We start from the raw sequence: 18,470 nt of genomic DNA on the forward strand, positions 1-18,470 counted from the left end.
GGACATTGTCCCTCTGTCCCAACCCACCCTTCCGCGGCTACTGTATATTTTTTCTGGCGTTGGGAGCGGACATGCTCTTTATGTGAAACTGGGGTGAGACCTGCGAAGGAGTCTTGACAAATATTAAATAGCTGAGGTCATTTATTGGTGAGTGACCCCACCAACAGATCGCAACACCACGCAACACTGGGGGTGTAACAACTTTCGATAGACAAACCCCAGCCAATGTCGGGCACCCCTCTATTACTTCCAGCATAGCGGTAACTTTATTCCACACATGAAGGGAACGGAATCCATTCCCCTTCCCTTCCCTTGATGCGAAGATTTCACACTTCATCTGAAGTATATCCAAAGGGAAGGGAAATCCATTCCCTTTCCCTTCCCTTGATGTGAAGATTCCCTACTTCGCCAGAAGTATATCCAAAGGGAAGTGAAATCCATTCCCCTTCCCTTCCCTTGATGCGAAGATTTCACTACTTCATCTGAAGTATATCCAAAGGGAAGGGAAATCCATTCCCTTTCCCTTCCCTTGATGTGAAGATTCCCTACTTCGCCTGAAGTATATCCAAAGGGAATGGAAGAGGAAGGGAATCCCATTCCCTTATGTGTAAGCTAAGTAAATCTATCTTGTAATTTAGACAATCCAATGTAAATATGGGGTACCCATGAAGGGAACGGAATCCGTTCTCCCTCCCATCATTCAGGCATATCACTGGTTTGGAAACGGGCCTGAATGAATGGAACTGAACGGAACGTCGGTAACCATATCCCAGGGGGGCACGCCCTACCCCCACTCCCCCCAGCAGAGCGGTAACCATATCCAAGGGGGGCACGCCATCCTACTCCCCCAGCAGAGCGATAATCATATCCCAGGGGGGCACTTCCCCCCAGCAGAGCGGTAACCATATCCCAGGGGGGCACCCCTCCCACTTCCCCCAGCAGAGCGATAACCATATTCCAGGGGGCACCCCTCCCAGTTCCCCCAGCAGAGCGATAACGATATCCGAGGGGGGCACGCCCTCCCACTCCTCCCAGCAGAGCGATAACCATATCCCAGGGGGGCACGCCCTCCCACTCCCCCCAGCAGAGCGATAACCATATCCGAGGGGGCACGCCCTCCCACTCCCCCCAGCGACCAGATAACCACAATTATGAGTTTTCGTTATCTTCCCTTCAAAACGATAAAACCAAGGATAACTGACTTATCGACTTTCCAACCGCTCGTACCAACGCAGCTGATATGCAAATCACTTTCTCCACTTTCACTTCCGTTTCGGAAAATCACTTTCACTTCCGTTGCAGAAAGACATTTCCAGCTTATAATATAGATTGATTATATTATATTATATTATCTTATTATTATGCCTGATGAAGATGACTGTGGGTCACTGAAAGCTAGCAATTTTTCAATAAATCAAGTATTATCCTCGAAAACCGCAGAGATGTCTACTAATAATATAGATTGATGTTGATGCGAATAAATAAACGGGGTGACACATTTTAAAAAACAATCTTTGAGAATTGGACAAGTTTTAGTGAAATTTTTATGGTATAATTCATCAATAATTAATTGGTACGTATAATGATAAGTTGACCATCACATTTATATAGATAACTCCACATTAATTTAAACATGGTCCTTATTAATGCCGAAAAAATTTATCTTCTCATGGAATAAGACGACCCTTCTCACCCCATCGACAATTTTGACCCCTTGAGCATAATAATTGGACGCCGTGGTCTGGTCGATGTACTCCTCCGCCGTAAAATCCACCCTCAGCAGCGTTTCCGTACAGTCGACCGGAGTTTGAGGAACGACTTCCGGAATTTCATTTGGTTGGTCGGAGAGTAATTTTCTAGCGGACCAATTGACATTATCCTCAGGAAACACGGACGGATTCAGTCTGACGTACTCACCCGGATTTGTGAGGAAGCGGAGAAACTGGTTATCCAGGGGGACAGGAGCATCATTATTGTTCAATAGTTGTCTAATTTGCTGGACAAAATAGGATCCACTTCTTGGACGATGTGTTTGTTCAGATGATGATGACGTTTCCAGTTTAAAGGCAGGGACGACGATCGACTTTTCTTCTGCTTTGCCGACGGGGACAGCTTTTCGTGGAGAATGAGCAGAACCAAAAGTTGATGAAGATGGTGTCATAATTGCTTTTGGAGGAAGATCTTTGTCCGATTGTTGACCTCGGTATTGCGGTATCTTCAGGAAACAATTGTCAATTTCCTGCTGAATTGATTTGTCATTCATCTCTGCATTCATGGATGGATTCTTCAAGTTGCCATAAAATGACGACATTTCTTCAAAAAGCAGTTCCATTCCTGCCTCCAGGGTCGGCACCATGTCCAAATCCAGGTCACCATAAGCCACCTTAAAAATGTTGGTGACGGAAGGAAACTTTCCCTTGGGGGATGACATTGTCGTACTTTCCTCCACAAGTGGGCCACGTGAGGTAAGTTCTTTAAGAAAATATGAAAAAAGTTTCTCGTAATTTGATAATTTATCATCAAGTGCCTATATATAGGATTCTTACAATAATAATTTATGCATGCACACTCTTAAAAATCATGAAATGTAAATTCATGCACTCTGAATTCGATATTAAGTAGACTATACTAAATCCAGCGTAAAAACTTTTACTCTTTATCAAGTAAATCACTCTGAATTTTCTATAATTTACATAACATTTAGGGTAACGCTGTTTTTAAGAGTGCAACCATACATGTACCTTTTCCTTATCTAGGGAGACTGCTTGTTTGAATAGGAACCCTAAATGGCCGTCGAGCGACTGGGTGACCCAAATTGGTCCACTCCTCCTCGTCACCGCCTCCGCCGTGCCGACATAGACCCAAAGGAAAGCCAGCGCTTCAGCGGCATCTAACAGCTGCGGCTGCCCACTACCATCATTGCAAAGTGGGCCCAGAATCGAAGTAATATTTCGTTTTTTCGTGTCCTCCAACACAGCATTGGTCGCCGCGGTGACCATGACGTCAATTCGGGGGGCGACATGGACCGGTTGAAGAACACGGGTGGCGAAGGCGTCTCGAAAATCTCGTCGCAAGAAGATAAAGGTTTGGAAGTTTGATTTGGCGTCATTTGGTGGTGACGACGGTGTTGGCGGAGCCATCAGGTCGTTTAAGGTCTTCATAAAGGCCAAATATGGGTTGGAATGGTCCATCTTCTAGGAAAAGTAAAGGTGTGAATTAATCAAGAAATTCTTAGGAGAAAAATATGTGAATAATTTATTTAAGTAGTTAATTTTACCTTATTTAAGTCGAGGTGACGAATTGTCAGGCGGGGTTTAAGTATTTTAGAATTCGATCCCCTCGAGTCGAAAGGATTTACCTGAAAAAATGGGAAAAAATATATTGTTAGATATAATTTTGGTCTCGAGCAGATCGTGATCTACCTTTTTTTAGAAATGGAGCAGAGTAAGATTCAAAATTAGTAATTTCAAATTTTCAAGTTTTTTTTATTTACTCCAAAATGTCAGTTTGTAGTTGCGTGTTGTCAGTTAAAAAAAAACTAAGTTTGCCACAGCATCAGGGGTATTCTAAGAAAAAAGATCGTGTTACTCTTTCTCTAGTTCCCAATTATTAATTGGCAGTTAAAATTAATATGCACTCTTATATATTTGATGAAAATTTACATACGTGTGTAAAATTTTGTGTAAAACTTACCCGATGAAATTTACATTTTATGCAACGTTGTAAATTACAACTTGTAATCTGGGTTGAGCATGATTTGCGTCCCCATTGTAGCCTGTGCATAGGGGGGGGGGGATGTGCAATTTTTTCGCACATAAATTTTTAAGCCCAAATTTTTTGCGAAGGTTACAAACTAATACGCTCTTGATGTAAATAACTATGCAGTGCTGGCTTTGTTTAAGTACATAATCTCGGTACCTGAAAATTTACTCGTCAACAGTGTCCGCGGAAGCGTGGAGACAGGGGGGCAATATGTATGTCATGTCCCCACGGTTGTTCATGTCCTCATCTTCTCTCCATGTTATATAAACCCCTCCCTCCCCTATCCTACAAGGTTAACGTCCCCAAATGTCCCCAAACCTTCCGCGGCCACTGCTCGTCAGTCAGATAGTAAATAAACAGCACAACAATTAAACGAATTTTGTTCAGCCTTACTTAAATAAAAATGTAAGGTAAAAGTCATAACTTCCAGCCCCAAGTTTGTTTATAAGTATGCACGTGACCTTTTTAAATCTTGTATCACAATAAGAATAACATGCACACATAATTAAGTAGCTTCAGCTACTTTATGTGAAGACTTTGTCTGTCTGTCTGTCTGTCTGTCTGTCTGTCTGTCTGTCCGTCTGTCTGTCAGCAGGATATCAGGAGAACGGATCGAGATAATCGAAATCGGTTTTCGCCATCATACATAGGACCCCAGGGGGAGGATCCTATCAACTTTTGGGGGCAACCGGACCACACCCCCTTTGGCGACAGGGGGTGTGGTCGGGGCAAAATGAGATTTTTAGTGCAATTTAATCTATAGGTGAAATAGAGTAAAATTATGTGTTCCGGAGTTGTGCCACACCCCCTCGGCGCCAGGGGGTGTGGTTGGGGCAAAATGAGATTTTTAGTGCAATTTAATCTATGGGTAAAATTAGGTGAAATTGAGTGAAATTAAATGAAATTAAGTGAAATTAAGTGAAATTAAGTGCTTCCCCGATTGTGCCACACCCCCTCGGCCCCAGGGGGTGTGGTTGGGGCAAAATGAGATTTTTAGTGCAATTTATTCTATGGGTAAAATTAAGTGAAATTGAGTGAAATTAAATGAAATTAAGTGAAATTAAGTGAAATTGAGTGTTTCCCCGATTTTGCCGCACCCCTTCGGCGCCAGCGGGTGTGGTTGGGGCAAAATGAGATTTTTAGTGCAATTTAATCTATAGGTGAAATAGAGTAAAATTATGTGTTCCGGAGTTGTGCCACACCCCCTAGGCGCCAGGGGTGTGGTCGGGGCAAAATGAGATTTTTACAAAAAATTAATCTATAGGTGAAATAGAGTGAAATTAAGTGTTCCCGAGTTGTGGTGGGACCGTTTGGGGTGAAGTACGTCTGAAGCTACTTCCGTATGCGCGTTTGCGACGGTTTATTTATTCATAAGGTTGACTAAACTTTTAAATTGTTGCATTTAATCCAATTTTTTGTGAATTCTCGTCACGTTTTAAAGTGCTACATGTACGGATCAATGTTGCAAATTAGAGAGAGGGAGACCCTGCGTGAAGAATGTGATGGAATTTTTTTGAAGTTTTGACTCATGCAATTTATTTAAGGTGTCTCATCTCATACACTCGTAAAATCTGGTAATAAAATAATATAAACCGCGGTATTGATATGTGTTTGACTCTACCAAAGTGGACAAGCAACATCGCGTAGTAATAACAATAGCACCTCGGTATTAAAGTTTTACCATATTGGTAGAGCAAATTTTTACGGACCGGTATATAATTTTAATACCAAGCGGTAGTAAATTTAACACCGAGAAATAAATACCACGCCAGATTATTAAGAGTGTACTTTTGTAATAATAATGTGGAAGGGTGACATGCTTAAATACTCAATTCTACGACATGCCTCATGCACGGACCCTCATGATAGTGAGACTGATACCACAACTTACAATTTACTTTGACTTGTTGATTGAGATGCGGTTGAGTTATGCAGATGGGATTTCGCTAATTCATCGTGGTTCAGTTGAGACAATAGAAAAGCAAATTCTCAAAAAATTCACTCACTTTTTTTATTACTTATGCATAATCGTGTTGCCTTGTGAAGGAGAGGTTGTAAATACATAATCTCCAGCCGGAGATGAGGCTTATGCATCCATGCGTCACGTTCGTCTGTGAGTTGGGCAATATGTATATATGAATGTATCTATGTACGAGTCGGATTTTAAATTTGTGGATTGGGAAATTTTTTCAGAATTAAAAATGTAAGCTCAGGAATTTAGGCTGTAGTATGAAAAAATAGTAAAATAAGCTCATTTTTTCCTAGGTTTGCATTAAGTTGTACAGAATCGCTCGGGCTATGCGAAGTTGTCTTTGCATGTACACTTGTTATTGATATTAAAGTTGTGTACATATTTTATGCACACTTTGACAAGGACGGAGTGCAATCTACTTATAAAATAAAGGCAATTTTCTGCTCAATCTTATTCCAACATTTGGGAAAGAGAGACATTATGACAAAGTTCGTTATCATCTCGGTTTTGGTCGTGGTGTTTTGCTGGTTTGGAAGCAATGAAGCTTTTAGTTCTGGTAAGTCGGATGAATTTTCTATTGGAACGATTTTCTTATTTGGAATTTTAGTCGTGATTTACAATCAAGAAATGAGAAATATTGAGGTAATTCACACAGTCCTTTGTAACTTTGTGGACTGTATATGTACATTTTGTAAACTAATTTTACAAACAAATTAAAAAAAGACGGCACGATCTGAGAAAACTTTGTGACCTAATTTTGATCGGAAATATTTGTAAAGTTTGTAAGTTTACGAATTTTACAGATTTTATAGATTAATCAAAAGATTGTGAAACTTCTTAACTGGAAAAACTATCCTGAACACGATAAATTTGATAGATTTGGTAGATGTAGATTAGTTACGGCAAGGTTAAAAATTCCGTTAGTTATGTATGTGTGTCTGCATCAGCCTGTAACTTTTCCGTTCAGTTTTTCCTTTATTTAATAGTAGGCTACTTTAATTTAGTTTCTCAAACATTCACAAATAAATTTTAAGTTGTAATTATGTAACGACTTTTGTAAAAAAAATTGAAAAATAAAAAAAAAATGTTAAAATGTTCGCGGAATAATTTATGTGCATCTTTTTTCATGATTTCGACTAGGGCGTCGTCACTACGTCCAGCTTCCGCTTCCCGGGCAGACGGAAGAAACGCAACCCTCCGCGTGGGACTGGAGTACTGGACGGAGACAAAATTACTAGTAAGTTGATGACCTCACACTTTGTAAACTGTGCAAAGTTCTACAAATACGAGGGAAGAAAGAATTTGCGAAATGTCCATTTTTGCATAGTTAAAAATACGTACAGCGAAGGAATCGTTTTCATAATTAAAAAAATTTCGCTTCATCTATTCCAGTCAAGTCCCCCGCATCCTGCCACACCTTTGTCCCCCCGGCATGGTTTCAGCGTACCATGGTTGCGTCACATTTCCATGAAAATATTTGAATCGGGTTCGCTAATAATTTTGGAAAATGTGAGTTGCGTAATTATTTATCGTACTTTCAACGATTCAAGTAGTTAATTAGTATATTTTTTTAGATCGCGTAACAACTCTGAGGAAATTGATCCCAAGCTTCACAATGTTACATACATATTTATTTATGTATCAGGATTTTGTAAATTATGATAAGAATCGCTTGTATTTTTTTGTAAATGATTAATAAATATTTATCTATTTACATGGTGATGCAGAAGTTTTTTTAGTTTCGTTACCGACGAGTGGATATGTAATATATGTATACGTTTCTGCGAATGATCAAGAATTATGGGCGGGTGAGCGTATGCACAAATAATTTGTTGGTGGGTGGATTTGTTTTTATTAATATTTGAGGAAAAAATCGGTTGATGCAGAAGTTTCGTATGTTTAATAAAAAAAACTGGATACGATTAACGCAAATAAATATTTGCCTACGATCATGTGTAGTCATTTTCTTTAAAGAAAGCGCAATTTTGTATTATGGCTACAATAGCAAATTGTACATGTACATACGTAGTTATCTTTAGAACGATGCAAGCACACACAAGGAGCTTCCAATAATTACGTGGGCATCATCAGAAACCCTGCGAATGAAGTAGAAGTATCTATCTAAGCAATACTTGAAATGATCCACATAAATACATACCTATTTTAATTGAGGAAATAAGAGGGTAAAAAGAGTTTACAGAATACACTAATAGATTTGAATGACCCTCTTCAACAGTTATTTTTGTCCACAGGTTGACTGGTGGTAAAAATGTGATAGTTGACAGAAAGGTTTTTAGGAGACGGTGCACTCTAAGAATGCGGTAGAGTCACATATGTGACTCTACCGCATGGTAATTAATTTATTATTGAGTGGTAGAAAATTAGTTACCAACTGATAATCTTTTTAAACTTCGCGACCGGGGTTATTACCGGTTTGGTAACAAAATGTCTACCACTCAATAATAAATTAATTACCATGCGGTAGAGTCACATAGATACTCCGTCTGGTAATAACTTAGTTACCGGGTTTTTTAGAGTGTGCCCTTGATTTAAACCGAACTAAATACATATATTCATAGCTGTAAAAACCAAGCTATCACCTACCCGGAGTATAGTGTCTTTACGAATATTTAATTGTGCCTTGCTCGTTGGAATTAAAGAAAGTGACTGAGTGAATAAACGATTATTTTATCTACTTAAACTGGATTTTATTTCCAACAAATTACTAATTGTCAACACAATTCAGAGCTCTGCACTAACACGAGTTGATTGGCGACTAACTATAACGACAAATTAATCGTGGACATCAATAACAAAGAATTAACAATTCTTACTCTTGATTTCCTACCACGACGACTAAAATCCAAAATGTCTGACTTTGACAACGACTAAAACTCGACTGTGTAGAATTCTTCTACCTACTTACTTACTACGACTTATAACAAATGACGACGCGCACTCAAAATCCCACCCTGACGTCACCATGGCAACCACCACCACGTCACGGGGCAATCTTAGACGCATACTCAACAATTTACAAAAATACATAAAACAATTTCATAAATACATCATTTTACATTTAACATACTCCCACCTTCTTTTGTGAGAGCAAAAGAACTATTCTAAAAACAAATTATGCAATTATCAAATTCAAATTAAATTACACAAATAAATTATAAATTCCACTTCGGATACCGCACTGATTTCTTCGAGATCCTATCTTGATCCGTACCACCAACTTCCGGTTCCTTCTGGACTTGCTTCTTTTCTTGACATCTTGAAATCCTAGGGGTCGGTCGCTCCCACCATTCGGCATTCTTCTCCACCACTTTCTGCACCTTCATCTTCGGCTTAATAGAGGCTGGACGACTGAATCCGATGGGGTTACAAGCTTCCATCTTCCCACATGACGACTTGTACTTGTACTTGTCACTAATTAGACCAAGTACCTTTGTTGTCGAGAGTAATCTTGACTTCTTTGGAGTGAAGCTGTTGCCGTTTCCCAATCCGCACCCCCTAATGGCAGGCTGGCCGATTCTGGGAACCCCAACACCCTGCTCCCACCGTCTCAACTCGTCGACCTTTACACGTTTATGCTCTTCTTGAGTTTTCTTCTCTACAGAGCTCTTGCTTGAACTAATTACGACACCAGCGTAATTTAACTTGCTATTGTTGCCACCTGGAACCACTCCGCTGATAGTCCATCCAAACACGGATTCCACGGCGATTAATCCACAACTAAGTTTGACCATTCTTCCGGTCATCAAACTTCCCCACAGATCACTTCCTATCAATATGTCGACTTCCGACGCTGAAGTGTCTGTCGTGTGGATCTTCTTCCGAGCCAACTTTTTACACCAAGGGCCAGGTGGGATTGCTGGGCATTCTCCACAAATAAAGTCCTCGTTGACTAACTGGAGATTCATCCTCGCACAATTCTTCCTATCGATACCGCTGGCGTTGACCCGATAACAATTCTTTTCTTCGGTGCTGGTCACATGTCCACCGAACAAACTATTTTGCAGAGTCAACTTGTCCACTACTTGACATTTCAATTCCTGGGCTGTCTTCGTCTTGATGTATGACCTCTGACTTCCCTCGTCGAAAAGTAGCCGGACTTCCTTCTTGACTCCACTTACTCCGCCCACTTTGACACGAAGCGTCTTCATCAGGACAACTTTACTTTTGCATCCCTGACTGAAGTTTGTGGTGGTTTCTTCCACCGAACTACTTGATTCATCTTCATTAATTGACGTCACTTCCTCTTCTCGGACCTGACCAGGACCCGACTAAAACAGAACATTGCGATAACATTACTTTTACATTACGATTGTTAGTTTTATGTTATTGTTGGATTTCTGTTGCGAAATCATGTTTTATTTTAGTTAAAATAATATTAGAACATTTTAAAAATTCTTGACATTGTGTAAATATTGGAACAACAACGACAAATAATGTGGTTAAATTCGTAATGTATTACTAACATTTAAGTCATATTGTATAACGAGAGGGAAATAATGTTGAGTACACATTTCCCCAATATTATAAGCATATTGTAGCGTCTTTTAGGAAAGTGGCAGTTGAACATTTTTATCCACACTGCTCGCCATCATTCCTATCCCGCATTCTCGTTGTGCACCTTTTTACTATCTACAAATTCAGTTATAATTAAAAACTAAAATGTACTCAGTCGTCGAGTTCCCTGACGAGGAAGCTGTTGAAGTAGTACTTTCAAACTGGATTAATCCAGAAGGGAGTCTGTGTCGTTATCCGGATAAGACGGGCATTGGAGGTGTAACAAAATTAGTAAAAAGTGGATCACTTTTTCAGAACAATTGGCCCACATTCCGATGTCGGATCCTCAAACTTATGGTAAAATCTGATCATTTATTTATTTATCTGCTTATTTATTGTAATTAAATATGTTCGTTAGTTCTTATTAAAATTTCTCCAATTTTACAGATAATTACTTATCCGCAAGAGAAGCTGCTAATTTGGCGCAAGACACGTCGGGCCTAGAGTCTGACTCCAATAACGATCGACGGGTCAAAAAAAAGCCTACCAGTAAATCAAAAACAGTGCTGCCAGAAACTGATTCGGATAGTGATCACTCATCGTCACAAATATTACAAGGGAAGTCTGCCGACCATCAATTTGCGTCCCCACTAACTTCTCTACAGATAAGTAAGCATTAAATATACAATTCTCATTTATTTGATTTATAACCTAACTGCGCTCAACTAAAATTCAGTATGTACAATTTTAACAGTAATTCAATACTCTCTTTTTTTCAATTTTAGACATTCCACAGATTCCAGGAGAAAACACGGTGTCTGAAGAGGGAATAAATTTCATTCCAAATCCCGACCATATCGCATCGTATTCAAATTCAAATCTTTCAATTGGACTGGAGCAGTCTTCACAAGTACCTTTCGCACCCATTGTAACCAATTTTGAGGTGGAATATGCTACTAAGGATGATTTGATGAGTAAGGCTTGAAACACATTTGGTCATAAATAGTTAAATTTATAGTTTGCATTACTTGTAGAGTTCCAAAAGGTGATGGTTCGACATTTGGTACAAATCCAGCAGACCCAAAACGAAATTTGCAAACATTTCCTACTGCTAAAAACAGCGTGTAACAAGAATCCGGAACCGGAAGATTTCTCCACTCTGCCACCGATTCCAGTTGACACTGTGGATGGCCTCAAAGGGGTTGAAACGTATTTAGAAGAAAATAAGGAAAATCGAAGGTTAATGGTTGGTTAAAATAATTTAATTTAATTTATAATTTGCAGAAAGATCAATGTTTTTCTAATGCCATTATTTAAAAAAATGTAGATTTCCTACCTATCTCTACTTGACGGGAAGGACGCTGAAGATATTACGAGGACGATTCTTGAAAAGTTAATGACCATTGACCTGGGTGCAAAATTCAGCAGAACTGGCCATGGGAAAAACAAGCAAGAATTTAATGTTTACTCCAAAATCAATTTAGTTATTATTGGTAAGGTGACAAACGAAAAACCCTGTCTAATTTAAGCCTAAAAATAAAATACAATAATTTCAGGGGGGGTGCGAGCAACTAAGGGTTACGATAGAACCACCGAGCACGACATTAACACGTACATAGCTAAGTGGTTCCGGTTTGCTCCATTCACAACTAAAGCCAAAAAGTAATCACGATGTCTTCCCATCGGACGAAGCGACGTAAATTCCAACATTCAGTTCAACAAATTTTTAATGAAATTAACAGTTAATTTGTAGATTTTGAGCCTACTAGTTTTGTAGACGTAATTTGCAATGAAATTAGTAATGATTTAGGAGAAATAGAGAATAATTGTGTAGACGAGATCTGTAGTGGTGTTGGTCAAACACCGAGTAATAGTAATGATATTGTAGAAGATTATTTTAATGAAACAGTTGTATTTGACAATCCGACAGGAGAATTTAATTTAATAGATTATGTAAATAATGTTACTGAATCAGAAATTAGTTCGGAATCAGAGTCAGAAACAAGTAGCGTGCCAGTAAATTTTAAGGATAAATTAGCAGTCTGGGCTGTCAAACATAATATTACAGGCGTAGCGGTGGATGATTTATTATCCATTCTCTCTTTAAATTTTCAAAATTTGTGCCTCCCTAAAACTCACATATCTTTGCTTCAAACTCCTCGTAGTTCAGATTTTAATATAATTTCTATTCCAGGAGGAATTTACTATCATTTTGGGTTAAAAAAATACCTTGTCACACAAAAATATAATAATATTCAATCTGACGAAATTGTTTTAATGTTAGGTATAGATGGAGTCCCAGTATATAAAAGTTCAAAAAAACAATTTTGGCCTATTTTAGGTAAATTAGATAAGCTCATAAATTGTACACCCTTTTTAATTGGATTGTATCTAGGGGACACTAAGCCATTAGATCTTGAAAAATATTTAAATCCAACTATTTTAGAATTAGAGGAATTACTTCAGACAGGTATTTTTGTTGCCGAAAAACATTTCAAATTCAAACTTTCATGTGTGATCGCTGACGCCCCAGCAAGGTCAATGCTGAAACAAATTATAGGCCATGGGGGATATTATGCTTGTGAGAGATGCGAGGTAAAAGGAATTCACGTTGGCAAAGTAGTTTATCCGGATATTAATTCGCCTTTACGTTCTGACGATTCATTTCGCTGCAAAAAACAAATTTCTCACCACACTGGGAATTCAGAATTTTTGAGACTTAACTTTGGGATGGTGTCGCAATTTCCACTGGACTATTTACATTTAGTGTGCTTAGGAGTTTGCAAAAAAATGTTAGTAATATGGACGAAGGGCCCCATTCCGCACAAACTAAGCCGCCAGCAAGTTGACATAATTTCTGGTAGACTTTGTGAACTAAGACCATATTTTCCATCAGAATTTTCTCGCAAACCAAGATCATTAGCTGAATTATCGTATTGGAAGGGCACCGAGTTTAGAAATTTTTTGTTGTACAGTGGCCCTTTAGTGTTACGTGACATTCTTACTGAAAATAAGTATAAGCATTTCTTGTTGTTCTCGATTTCGATAAGGATTCTATTAAATAATGATAGTTCTTGGTATAATTTAGCTAGGCAAATGTTGCGCTTGTTTGTAGGAGAATTTGGAAAGCTATATTCCAAAGAATTAATATAATTTGCATTCTTTAATTCATCTCCCAGACGATGCAGACAAATACGGATCGCTTGAACGAACCAGCGCCTTTTGTTTCGAAAATTATATGCAAGAGTTAAAACGAATGCTTAGAGGAAAAAGCAGTCCTTTGCAGCAAGTAATTGGTAGAGTTGCAGAGGGACAGAAATTTAGTGCCAAAATCAATAAGGTGCCTGAAATTCCTAAGCTTAAAAGTAATACACGCGATTGTCATGTCATGCTCAGTAATGGTAGTATTGCAAAAATTGTGCAAATAAATAGCGTAAATAATATGATAGAAATAAGGAAATTTATGTATAAAGAGCCGTATTTTCTGTATCCCATCGATAGTACTAAAATACATCTTTATGTTGTCCGTAGAATTAGTAATGTCTCCGAATTTATTTGTAAATCAAAAATTGCAAGAAAATGTATACTGTTACCGACAGAAGAGTTCGGATTTGTTTGCTATCCTCATAATGGTACATATTAATTAGTCTGTAAAGAATAAGTATGTATGTAATGTAAGTATGTATATAATTATTGAAATGAAAATAAAAATATGTATTGTAATGGTATTGACAATTGGCTGCTTAGAATATTCATTGAAGTATTGCGCAGACGTTAGTCAACAGTATTCGAAGAACATGTATGCAATATTGATGACATCACCGAAAATATGATTAATTCAATATTCTTATAATATTGGGGTAATATTCATGATGTTAATTTCATTGATGTTAATTTCTTGTTGGAATATAATATTATTTCAACTTCTCAAAAGTGGCCAAACTGAACGTTTGTTTAACATTATAGAATAATATTATTACAACCAAAAATTTTTAGTCGGGGACACATCACAGAGTAGTGTTTCCGTCCACAAGTTTGGCAACTGACCTCCTTGGTGCAGTCATTTGCATAATGTCCTCTTCCTAGGCAGATGAAGCATCCCCGATTCTCTTTCACCAGGATCTTCTTCTCCTCGAGAGGTAATGTCTGAGCCTTATAGCACTTCTAACTTTTGTTATTCGACTTTCCACAAAAGGCACATCACTGCTCAGCTTGATGACTTGAATAGAGACCAGCAGCAGTACAGAAATCTTCACATTCACTCTCTGCATACACGTTTACTTTCTCTCTATTCTTGACTGGACTTTGCCTGAAGGTTGACAGCACAAATTTTCTTTCTTTGGCATTCTGTGCCTCCAGCCGCAAAAACTCCATCAGGTTTTCTAAATTGGTAGCAGAAGACAAGTCAGATTTCTTCTCGCGTACCCTCAAATTACTATTCTGCCACCTGAGTAACACTTGCTGTGGCAGACTGGATTCCACTAATGGATAAATGAGTTCATTTGGATCACTAACTTTCCCCAAAGACTCGAGACTCTTCAAATGACCTTCCAACTGGTCATGCAATTCTTCCACGTCGGCATCTTCTCTTGAATCCGCGGCGCTATTGATAGCCAGGCCCAACAATTCTCTGATATAAATTTGGCGTAAAATCTTCTCATCACCAAACCGTGACTTCAGCTTCTCAACCACCAAAGGATAATTCTGATCCGACCGTGGATAAATCTTGATCACTTTTTCTGCTTCTGATCCGGGGACGATGGCTTGAATCAAATACTGAAACTTCACGTTTACTCGCAATTCATCATCTTCGTGAATCTGACGGTATTGAGCCCACCACCCTAACCAGCTCTTCCAACTCCCATCGAATTTCTGTAGCTCGATCTTGGGCAGTTTGAAGTTTCTATTCTTCTTGATACGCTCCCCATTCACGGTGACATAGCTGCTACTTGCACTCGGACTTGGTGGACGGATTTCTGCATTAAGAATCTTCTCAATATCCATGATAGAAACTCTGATTCTATCTGAATATTCTTCATTCACTGCACTCTCCTCCCCATAAGACTCCGCCGTGCAATTGTCATCCAACATCTGGGTAAGCACCTTTTCATCATGTTCTCTGATCGACGTCTGCAGGGATTCCAACTTCCTTAACTTGATGGTAAGTTCTCTCGAGTCCTTTGGATCTTTCGCCAACTCAGCAACTACACCATCCACCGTCTTGGTAATGGAAGCTCGAACTGGAGTCATCGCCTTCTTCAGTCGATCCATGATGTTATCTCAAATCCGACAAACAAAAACAATTAGAACAGTACACGCTTATTAACTCAATCAGCAACAATGCCGACCTCTATGGCTCCCGAACGCTCAGGATGGGGCCCTCAACGAGGCAAGACAGTAATTGATTAATAGACGAATAAAGTTGAAGTTCCTCTCGGGCCGGACACGCCGATTTCAATCTGGTCGGTCACTCCTTCCTCACGGACTACTTCACAGCAACAATAAAAACTAGAAATGTATCACCTGAACAGCCCCCGAATACTCAGGGTCGGGTCCTCAATGAGGCAAGGCTTGATGTGAATCCTCTGCTTTGAATCTGCTCCTCGTCCAGACAGCAACAATCGCCCAGGATTTCCACGGAACACTTTTTGCACGTACACCAATTCGATCTGCTCCTCGTCCAGACAGCAACAATCGCCCAGGATTTCCACGGAACACTGTTTGCACGTACACCCATTCGATCTGCTCCTCGTCCAGACAGCAACAATCGCCCAGGATTTCCACGGAACACTTTTTGCACGTACACCAATTCGATCTGCTCCTCGTCCAGACAGCAACACTTGCACAGGATTTCCACGGAACAGTCTTTGCACGTACACTAATTCACTCAAAAGGTCACAACTCACTGACCACTATAACTAGTCAACTTTCAACTAAAGCTGACCCAACGAGCAATCACGTCGAGGTCACCACTAATATAAAAACCAAGCTATCACCTACCCGGAGTATAGTGTCTTTACGAATATTTAATTGTGCTTTGCTCGTTGGAATTGAAGAAAGTGACTGAGTGAATATACGATTATTTTATCTGCTTAAACTGGATTTTATTTTCAACAAATTATCAAATTGTCAACACAATTCAGAGCTCTGCACTAACACGAGTTGATTGGTGACTTACTATTAACAAATTAATCGTGGACATCAATTACAAAGAATTAACAATTCTTACTCTTGATTTCCTACCACGACGACTAAAATCCAAAATGTCTGACTCTTACAACGACTAAAACTCGACTGTGTAGAATTCTTCTACCTACTTACTTAACACGACTTAACAAATAGAGACGCGCACCCAAAAATCCCACCCTGACGTCACCATGGCAACCACCACCACGTCTCGGGGCAATTATAGACGCGTACTCAACAATTTACAAAAATACATAAAACAATTTCATAACTAAATCATCATTTTACATTTAACACCTTCCCTTCCCTTGATGTAAAGATTCCGCTACTTCATCTGAAGTATATCCAAAGGGAAGGGAAATCCTTTCCCCTTCCCTTCCCTTGATGTAAAGATTCCGCTACTTCATCTGAAGTATAACCAAAGGGAAGGGAAATCCATTCCCCTTCCCTTCCCTCGATGCGAAGATTCCACTACTTCATCTGAAATATATCCAAAGGGAAGGGAAATCCATTCCCCTTCCCTCAATGCGAAGATTTCACTACTTCGCCTGAAGTATATGCATAGGGAATGGAAGAGGAAGGGAATCCCATTCCCTTATGTGTAAGCTAAGTAAATCTATCTTGTAATTTAAATGTAATATGTAAATATGGGGTATCCATGAAGGGAACGGAATCCGTTCTCCCTCCCATCATTCAGACATATCACTGGTTTGGAAACGGGCCTGAATGAATGGACCTGAACGGAACGTCGATAACCATATATAAGGGGGGCACGCCATCCCACTCCCCCAGCAGGGCGATAATCATATCCCAGGGGGGCAAACCCTCCACTCCCCTCCAGCAGAGCGATAACCATATCCCAAGGGGGCACACCCTCCAACTCCCCCCAGCAGAGCGATAACCATATCCCAGGGGGCACACCCTCCCACTCCCCCCAGTAGAGCGATAACCATATCCCAGGGGGGCACACCCTCCCACTCCCCCCAGCAGAGTGATAACCATATCCCAGGGGGCACACCCTCCCACTCCCCCCAGCAGAGTGATAACCATATCCCAGGGGGCACACCCTCCCACTCCCCCCAGCAGAGCGGTAACCCTATCCCAGGGGGACAAACCCTCCACTCCCCCCCAGCAGAGCGATAACCATATCCCAAGGGGTCACACCCTCCCACTCCCCCCAGCAGAGCGATAACCATATCCTAGGGGGGCACACCCTCCCACTCCCCCCAGCAGAGTGATAACCATATCCTAGGGGGGCACACCCTCCCACTCCCCCCAACAGAGCGATAACCATATCCCAGGGGGGCACACCCTCCCACTCCCCCCAGCAGAGTGATAACCATATCCCAGGGGGCACACCCTCCCACTCCCCCAGCAGAGCGATAACCATATCCTAGGGGGGCACACCCTCCCACTCCCCCCAACAGAGCGATAACCATATCCCAGGGGGGCACACCCTCCCACTCCCCCCAGCAGAGTGATAACCATATCCCAGGGGGCACACCCTCCCACTCCCCCCAGCAGAGTGATAACCATATCCCAGGGGGCACACCCTCCCACTCCCCCCAGCAGAGCGGTAACCCTATCCCAGGGGGACAAACCCTCCACTCCCCCCCAGCAGAGCGATAACCATATCCCAAGGGGTCACACCCTCCCACTCCCCCCAGCAGAGCGATAACCATATCCTAGGGGGGCACACCCTCCCACTCCCCCCAACAGAGTGATAACCATATCCCAGGGGGCACACCCTCCCACTCCCCCCAGCAGAGCGATAACCATATCCCAGGGGCGTTGCAAACCCTCCCAATCCCCCCAGCGACCAGATAACCACAATTAAGAGTTTGTGTTACCTTCCCTTACTGATAAGCATCAAGCCCTAACTTATCGACTTTCCAATCGCTTGCACCAACGCAGCTGATGTGCAAATCACTTTCTCCACTTTCACTTCCGTTTCGGAAAATAACTTTCACTTCCGTTGCAGACAAACATTTCCAGCTTATAATGTAGATGGTCGAGGTCGACACTACTCGCCTGC

General features: G+C 40.6%; 2 protein-coding genes and 1 long non-coding RNA gene across 3 annotated transcripts; 2 read left to right on the plus strand and 1 right to left on the minus strand.

The window, feature by feature from the left end:
* Positions 1-1,556: 1,556 nt before the first annotated feature.
* On the minus strand, positions 1,557-2,417 carry LOC118438155. The gene is made up of 2 exons (XM_035857970.1): positions 1,918-2,417; positions 1,557-1,856 (listed from the first exon to the last, which is right to left on the minus strand). The coding sequence occupies exons 1-2, from the start codon at positions 2,354-2,356 to the stop codon at positions 1,777-1,779; spliced, it is 519 nt and encodes a 172-aa protein (XP_035713863.1). The 5' UTR covers positions 2,357-2,417; the 3' UTR covers positions 1,557-1,776.
* Positions 2,418-6,148: 3,731 nt separating this feature from the next.
* On the plus strand, positions 6,149-7,448 carry LOC110857927. The gene is made up of 4 exons (XR_002548717.2): positions 6,149-6,290; positions 6,875-6,971; positions 7,127-7,243; positions 7,309-7,448. It is a non-coding gene; the product is annotated as an uncharacterized LOC110857927 (long non-coding RNA).
* Positions 7,449-10,414: 2,966 nt separating this feature from the next.
* LOC118438296 lies at positions 10,415-11,961 on the plus strand. Its single transcript, XM_035858253.1, has 7 exons — positions 10,415-10,490; positions 10,565-10,606; positions 10,697-10,918; positions 11,035-11,223; positions 11,284-11,495; positions 11,577-11,742; positions 11,806-11,961. The coding sequence occupies exons 1-7, from the start codon at positions 10,415-10,417 to the stop codon at positions 11,913-11,915; spliced, it is 1,017 nt and encodes a 338-aa protein (XP_035714146.1). The 3' UTR covers positions 11,916-11,961.
* Positions 11,962-18,470: the final 6,509 nt, after the last annotated feature.

Source organism: Folsomia candida, unplaced genomic scaffold (genome assembly GCF_002217175.1).
Source record: "Folsomia candida strain VU population unplaced genomic scaffold, ASM221717v1 Fcan01_Sc019, whole genome shotgun sequence".
In the NCBI taxonomy this organism is placed as follows: domain Eukaryota; kingdom Metazoa; phylum Arthropoda; class Collembola; order Entomobryomorpha; family Isotomidae; genus Folsomia; species Folsomia candida.